The following is an 8,487-nucleotide window of genomic DNA, read 5'->3' on the forward strand; positions in this document are numbered from 1 at the left end:
AGGACTGGCCTCTTTCTAGCTTCGAATTTTAGGACACAGATTTGTGGAAGTATGTGATATTCAATTTCTGCTGTGTGGTTCCCAGAGTCCTGTCTCAGTTTCTGGAACAGGTGGTCAGTCTGATGTGATTTATGGACGTGAGCCTGCATTGTAAACTGCTAAGTGCTGGGTCAAGTGTGTACAAGATCTTTGTAATAATAGCTCTCACTCAGGGAGCTTTGGAAGCTTGCCTAGGTGCACGCAGCTAGTTAGGATATTTGGGATTTTTGAAGCCTGGGGCCCATAGTGAAGGAAGGAGTGAAGGTGAGTCATGTTACTCATAGTAGTAGTCTTTTGTGTTCAGTGAGAGGTTATATAGGAGTCATGGGCAGGGAAATCATTTAAGTAGAGTGGAAGTAGCTTAGAGGACAAGCACATTTATGTAATGACTACGTGACCCGGTGCACAGATTTGTGCACATTGAAAGGAAATTAGTTAGAAGGTGGCCGGCAGGGCAGGACTGGGCGAGACGGGCTGGACACGTCCTGGAGGCAACCTCCCGCAGTCCCTCTCAGGCATCTGCAGAGTGAGCAGAGTCCCTCTGGCAGGTGGGGTCCCTCAGCCTGGCCTGCGGGAATCAGGCTGAAACTGGCTCTCTGACATCCCTCAAGGGGTCCCAGAGTGCAAGAGGGCACTCTTCAAAGTTGCTGTTGTACAGGGTGTGGAATGCAAACGCAAGTGTGCAGTAAACCAGATTCAGGGCGACAGTGCCCCAGCAACAACATAAACCATGGCCAAAGGTGGAATCGCGCAGCCCCGCGAGGAGTCGGGCTCCCTCCTCTCTGGTTTCGGGGTGCATCACCTGAGAACTGCCACTGCCAAGTCACTGCAGCTCAGCGGCTCCTGCGTTGACTGCCCCGGGTGGTCAGTGTGCATCATAGCGACCGGTCAGACGGTTGGACACTTAACATATTTGTGGTTTATATATATAGATAAGTTTAGAAGAGCCCCAGAAGATTGGGCAAGTAGCTGAGAACTGAACCATGAAGGCAAGTCTCCTCCTTTCAGATAAGTTGAGACACAGAGCATTATGGCCCTAGCCAGTTTAGCTCAGTGGATAGGGCATAGTCCCGAGGACAGGGGTCCCTGGTTTGATTCTGGTCAAGGGCACATACCTTGGTTGAGGCTCAATCCTGGGCCTGGTCGGGGCACATGTGGGAGGCAACCAATCGATGTGTCTCTCTCACATTGATGTTTCTCCTCCTCCCTCTACTCTCTCTAAAAATCAATGGAAAAATATACTCTAAAAATCAATGAAAAAATAATGTTTTATGGATTAACAATAAAACAAAACAAAACAAAAATAAAAAAATAAAGAAAGAGCATTATGTAAAGGACAAATTATCCTTCATAAAATTTCTTGTGAATAATTATGACCTCCTAATTTCAGAGTTGATTTACTCAGGTTTGCTGTCTCTGTATGCATTTGTTACAGACATATTTCATCATTGGGGAAAATAAGACTATTAAGATAATTAAAAAGAAAGTCACTCCACATTTCCACTGCCAGGGGACAACTATTCTAAACATTTTCCTTCCATCCCAACTTTTAACCAGGCATACCTATGCATTTGTATGAATTTTTTTTTTTTTACAAAAATAACCATGTGACGTTACAGATCTACAGCACTATTCAGTTTCATAATAGTCCATCTAAAGATAAGTCATGGGATTTGAACTCCTATCTTTGGGTTTTAGAAGGGTTTACAGTTTTCTTGTGACTACGAACAGTGCTCTAAAGCAGCAGTCGCCAACCTGTGGTCTGCGGACCACTGGTGGTCCATGAGATCCGAAAGGTTGGTGACCACTGCTCTAAAGAACAGCTCTTAAATACAGCTGTTGCACTGTTTTAATTTGTTTTTCTTTTATTATTTGTGAAGGGGAAGTTTTTGGCATTTGCATTTCCTCTGGTAATTCTCCTTTGATACCATATTACTTGCCTAGTTTTCCTATGGGAGGGGGGCTCATCTTTTTTTTTTTTTTTTATTAAGGATAGTAACTCTTCCAAATAGACTTTTCCCAGTTTCCCTTGTTTGTTTTTTTTTTGACAGAATTGCTGAAATTCTACCCAGTCATATAATTTCTTTCTTCCTGGTTTCTGCCCTTGGTATTAAATTTAGAACAGCCTTCCTTACTCCAAGGTTATATACTTTCTCACCTGATTTTCTTTTATCTTTTATGTGATTTTGCCCTCTTGCATTTAAATCTCTTAACCCACTGTTTGGCTGAAGGCTGGAAATTGGGTTGCGACTAAATTGTTAAGCAGCTGTCCCAAGTAATTTGATTGATTCCCTACTGATTTGCAATGCCACTTTATCGATATGCTCAATTTTTATATGCATATACTCACTCACCCTTCATCCTGGTTCCAAGCTTTTTATTGGTTCCATTGACTTGTCTTTCTCTTCTTAGTTACTTACCATCCATAATACATTTTCTGTCTGCATCTTTACAGTAATATACCACAATACGTAAATAGGTTTGTTTTGTCTTTATTCTATCTACATTTCATCACTATATTTTACTGCTATGAGAATTATATTTCAAAATTTTACTCTTCAAAAGTTTGACATTATTTATTCATTAGCATATTGAATAAATAGGCTAATATGCTAAGTGTCTGACCATCCGAACCTTTTGCTTTGGAACTCCATAATAAATTCTTGGAAAATTTTTTGGATTGTCCTCATGTTGTCAGAAAAAATAATATGCTCTGCAATTATTTATTCAGCAAATATTTATAGAACCTGTGTTATATGTAACTAGAGGCCTGGTGCACGAAATTCCTGCATGGGTAGGGTCCCTAAGCCTGGTTGGCGATCAGGGCTGATCAGGGTCTTCTGGCTGCCAGCCGGAGCCTTCCTTCATTCCACGCTGCCCTCTGGTGGTCAGTGCACTTCATAGCGAGTGATCAAACTCCCAGTCTTCCAGTCGAACTCCTGAGGGGACACTTTGCATATTAGGCTTTTATATATATAGATCATTTATCCAAAAAGGCAGTGGATTCCTTAAAAAGTTATTTGAGCATTTTTTCTTTACTGGAACTGTTTACTTTTTGTGTCTCTGAAAGAATTTCTGTAGAAAGTTTCAGGCAAAAACTTAGGTAATACTTCTGTTTCCCATGAGTTCTTCCTTGTAGCCTGTAATGATTATGATGTCTCTACCTATAGAAATACCAGAAGATAAGTAGTCCGGAGATGGAATTGGGGAGGTTATGCATCAGCCATGAGATATAAAGACTGACTACTTTTGTTTCTCTCCCACACAGCTTTCTACAAGTTCTTATTCAAGTCAGAAATAGACACAATGATGTGGTTCCTACAATGGCACAAGGAGTGATTGAATACAAGGAGAAGTTTGGGTTTGATCCGTTCACTAGCAGTAACATCCAGTATTTCCTGGATCGCTTCTATACCAACCGCATCTCCTTCCGCATGCTTATTAACCAGCACAGTAAGTCGGGCTTTTGGTCCAGATTTGAAATGGTAATCAGAGTGATTTCTTCCATATGTTTCCCTGTTACAGATCTGCATTTTTGTCTGTAGAAATTTCATTCCTAGTTAAGTTTTTTTCTAAGTAAATCCTATCTAGTAAAAAGCTATTCATTAGTATTCTTTGTTCAAATAAATCATTGAAAGGCTATTTGATGCTAAGCCTTTGCTGTCCCATTCCTGATGGGGGCGAAGGTCCAGCTTTAATGGCGCCGTATTAATCTCCAAACACTTTTATGTGTCTCTGAGAGAATGTTCTAGTATTTTTTCCAGGTTATTGGATGGTTTCCTTTTTGGTTTTAAAAACATTGTTTCTGGGAATATTGAATTGGCATGTTGACAATATGAGCAATTGGTCTTTTATGTCATAATGATCAGTGAAAACAGATTAAGCGAGTTATCAAACCATAATCCTGAGAGATTTAGTCCACTCTCCAGGCTGATAAGCAGATAAGAAAAAAAAAGCAACTAAAATTTTCTCCACAAAAAAAGTTGGGGCTTATTTTTAGCATTGTCTCTTTGCCTGATTTCATAATTCCTTTGAAAAAATACATCTTTATTGATTTCAGAGAGGAAGGGAGAGGGAGAGAGGGAGAGAAACATCAATGATGAGAGAGAATCATTGATTGGCTGCCCCCTGCATGCCCCACACTGGGGATTGAGCCCACAACCCGGGCATGTGCTCTGACCGGGAATTGAACCAATAATCTCCTGGTTCATAGGTCAATGCTCAACCATTAAGCCAAGCCGGCCGGGCTGATTTCATAATTCTTATGAAAAAGCATCCACACATCTAGAGTCTAAATCATCCTCTTTACTGAGTCATAAAATGGATAATGTATCTTTATTTTACTAATTTTATTTATTTGGATAAATGAATGTTATTCAGCTATTACATGAAGGTTGGACCCCCTGGCAATGGGCAAGGAGACACCAGATTGGTGGTGTTGCTCTTATATCCATCAGGGGCAAAGCAGGCACACAGTCCTTAGTTCATTCTAGCTGATGCCTGTGTTGTTGGCCAGCTGATTCATGCCTGGGCACATAAAAAATAAATGTGGTTGGTTCTAAATGTATAGCTTTTAAAAATAGAAATGTATGCTGTGTACCGAAACCAATATAATATTGAATGTCAACTGTAATTGAAAAAAAATCATATTAGTTACAAGTAAAATATATAACTCTTCATAACAATAATCAAAACATATCACTCTGATGATATGATAATAAAGGTAATTTATTATTTTTTAAAAAATATAACAATTTATAGGAGATTTGAAGGAAAAAAAGAACCTATATACTATTTAACTAAACTACTTAGATAACTATAATGTCTTACTGACCTAAATCTGTGTCTGTGTATATATGTATATGTTTTATTTATTTTTTAATATATGTTTTTATTGATTTCAGAGAGGAAGGGAGAGGGGGAGAGAGAGAGAAACATCAGTGATGAGAGAGAATCATTGATCAGCTGCCTCCTGCACACACCACACTGGGGATCGAACCGTGACGTCCTGGTTCATAGGTTGACACTCAACTACTGAGCCACACTGGCCGGGCTATATGTACATATTTTTAGATCATGGACTAAGCTTGTCACTTCTGATTTTCTTTCACTCAATCAGTTGGAACTTTATGTATTGGCCTAGTGCTCATATTCAGCATTTTTATAATTTAAAATCTCCCCTATATTATTGAAGCATTCTCCTTTTGTGAAATCTAAGTTGTTCCCAATTTTTGTTTGATTTAAAAACAACTATACCAAAAATAAATAAATATTATATACATATACCTATAAACACTGAAGTTAGATTACTTTTTCCTTTGGGGCTCCTTTTGGCTTTTGTTCAGAAGTCAAATTTGCCAATCTTGTGTATTTTGAAAGCATTTATACTTTTAAAAATACTTGAATGTTCCTGGCCAGGTGGCTCAGTTGGTTGGAGTGTCGTCCTATACACCAAAAGGTTGCGGGTTCGATTGCCAGTCAGGGCACATATCTAGGTTGCAGGTTTGATCCCCTTGTCGGGGTGCGTATGGAAGGCAACAGGCAACTGATCGATGTTTCTCTCTCTCCCTCCCTCTCTCTCTCAAATCAATAAACATATCCTTGGGTGAGGATAAAAAAAATTGAAAACTTTGGGGTTAAAAAATACTTGAACAAATATCATTTGTGTATACAACATTGAAAAATAATCTCCATGATGGAGGCATTTGAAATGTTCACAGTGAAGACATCTCACAAGCCTGGCCTAATGTGCAGGCTGTGTTTTCTAACTACTGAGTGAATGTTGGATTAAATGTCCGCAGTAGTACTGAGAAGGTGGGTCAAGTTGAAAGGCAGTTTTTTCATCCAAGTTACATTGGGTCAGAAAGAAAGGATTGGACCACCTGGCATGTGTCACTGCTTTAGGACCTGCTGAGCGCTACTGACAGGTCTTAAAGCACATCCTTCCTTCTTCGTTGTCCCCTCATCATATATTCAGGGTAGGGCAAAAGTAGGTTTACAGTTGTTGATAATGGAAAAGGATACAACAATAAATAATAATACAAAAATGAACTCTGTGTTTCACATACAACTGTAAACCCACTTTTGCCCCACTCTGTCTTCTGTTACTTTAAGTCACTGTGGATGCTAAAATGATTCTTACAAACACGAGAATCCTCCATTTTTCTCTGCTTGACCATCCCAGCCTGCTTTGTTTATAATCTCTCCCTTCCCTTCTGTGTTTGTTTAGCGCTTTTGTTTGGTGGTGACACAAATCCTGCTCATCCTAAACACATCGGAAGTATCGATCCCACCTGCAACGTGGCTGATGTCGTGAAAGGTAAGGAGACCACTGTAATGTTAGCGATTGTACTTCAAATGATGTGGTGCTATAAGGCAGCTTGGCGATAGGGTTATGTTGCTCAGTTGTTTGCCGAGTCCTCAGGCCACTCTGGGCCCAAGCTACTTCACCCAAATATGAAATGTTCTTTTTAGGCAATTCAGGAAAAGATGCATAATTCACGCTGCTCAAAATGGGAGTTTCTACTTCATTGACTAGGGTTTTACTTCTAGTTCTATCTTAAACCATGAACATTTGTCAGCCTAAGTAGGAGTCTAAGTTTTGATCGCCACCAGTATCTGAAAATCTCAGAGAATGCAAACGCTTGTTATAAAATTTGGCTGAATTCACGTGTTTGTAAAATGGAAGCATCTTTTTGACGTGCACCCAGGCTTCAGAATCTACATGGCATGTGGGCTTCGTGGGGTCACTAGACATCGAGCTGGACTCTGTCCCAGTAGCCTTGGTATAAAACAGAGCCCTAAAACCATAAGTCCCTAGTCCCCAGGCGCTTTGAATCTGAGCTGCAGTTTCCTTGTTATTCATTTAAGATAGATGCCAGCTCCAGAAAACCTTCCTGGTTGCAAGTGATCTGACAGGTTTCTAGACCTCTTTTTCAGTTGTTTTCAGGAGTACAGATACTCTGTGCAGCCTCACATTCCCAAATTGTCCCTTCCCAAGATGATACCTCCTATTGTGACCGTCCTCTCCCTCCTCTAAACACACACAAGTGTTCGTGGCCACCACTCTCCTGGTCTTCACCAAGGATCTTTGTTGCTCTTCCATTTTCTGGACTGTGTAGCTAAGTCAGTAGGAGGTAGAAGAGGGCCTTGTCTGCTTGGTAAAGCTCTCAAGCCTACCTCAAGCAGAGTGACCTTTGCTGCTGGAGTTAGAGCCAAGGGAGGTGGCCCAGTGTGTGCAGCCTCCACACTGGAGGAACATCACACCATCAGCAGCCAGTGCTGCTTGTGTACCTTGCGCATTTTTATTATAAATACTAGAGGCCCGGTGCATGAATTCATGCACGGGTGGGGTCCTCCACAAATTCGTGCATGGATGGCCTGGTCGGCAATCCGTGCCCATGGGGATGGGCCAGCCAGGGGGAGGGACCACAGGAGGTTGGCCGGCTGTGGGAGGTTGGCCGTGGGAGCGCACTGACCACCAGGGGGCAGCTCCTGCATTGAGCATCTGACCCCTGGTGGTCAGTGCGTGTCATAGCGACCAATTGTTCGGTCGCTTAGGCTTTTATATATATAGATAGATATTTTTATTGATTTCAGAGAGGAAGGGAGTGGCAGAGAGAGAGAGAGACATCAATGATGAGAAAGAATCATTGATTGGCTGCCTCCTGCACGTTCCACACTGGAGTTCGAGCCTGAAACCCAGGCATGTGCCCTGACTGGGAATTGAATTGTGACCTCCTGGTTCATAGGTCAATGCTCAACCACTGAGCAACACTGGCTGGGCTACTCTGGGCATTCTTTTTTTAAAAATACTAGTATATATACTTACCTGGCAGGGGAGATACCATGATCACGAAGGTGGTTTCCCCAAGGCGAGGCTTACCCATTGCACTCCGGGTACGCTGACCCCTGCGATTTCCCCAAATGTGGGAAACTCGACTGTGTAATTTGTGGTAGTGGGGGACTGCATTCGCGCTCTACCCTAAAAAAAAATACTAGTATATTTTATTAATTTCAGAGAGGAAGGGAGAGGGAGAGGGAGATAGAAACATCAATGATGAGAGGGAATCATTGATTGGCTGCCTCCTGCATGCCCCACACCAGGGATTGAGCCCACAACCCAGGCTTGTGCCCTGACCAGGAATCAAACCGTGACCTCCTGGTTTACAGGTCGATGCTCAACCACCAAGCCATGCTGGCTGGGCTACCCTGAGCATTCTTAAATCCAGGGAAGAGGACCCAGGCCTAGGGGCCTTTGCCCAGCCTAGAATTGCCAAGCTGTTCTGGCCCCTGTTTAATTAGGAAATATTCACTCAAATTATTTCCATTATAAGATGAATAGATCCAGCCTCAGCTCCCTAAGAATCCTACAGGTAACTCTCTCACAAGAGAAGCCTGTGGTTAATCATCTGCAGGCCTCTGCGGGGGGGGGGGGGGGGGGGGGGG

The 8,487-nt window shown here is 41.9% G+C and overlaps 1 protein-coding gene across 3 annotated transcripts in view; it reads left to right on the forward strand.

Moving 5' to 3' along the window:
- The window catches only part of PDK3 (pyruvate dehydrogenase kinase, isozyme 3), a 66,931-nt gene that overhangs the window by 27,727 nt on the left and 30,717 nt on the right, over positions 1-8,487 (forward strand). For all 3 annotated transcript variants that reach the window (XM_005861761.2, XM_005861762.2, XM_014536064.1), the window contains exons 4-5: positions 3,308-3,492; positions 6,269-6,358. In XM_005861761.2, the coding sequence (XP_005861823.1) occupies positions 3,308-3,492; positions 6,269-6,358 (275 nt within the window). The remainder of the gene's footprint in view (positions 1-3,307; positions 3,493-6,268; positions 6,359-8,487) is intronic.

This window comes from Myotis brandtii, unplaced genomic scaffold (assembly GCF_000412655.1).
Source record: "Myotis brandtii unplaced genomic scaffold, ASM41265v1 scaffold156, whole genome shotgun sequence".
NCBI classification, from domain to species: Eukaryota; Metazoa; Chordata; class Mammalia; order Chiroptera; family Vespertilionidae; genus Myotis; species Myotis brandtii.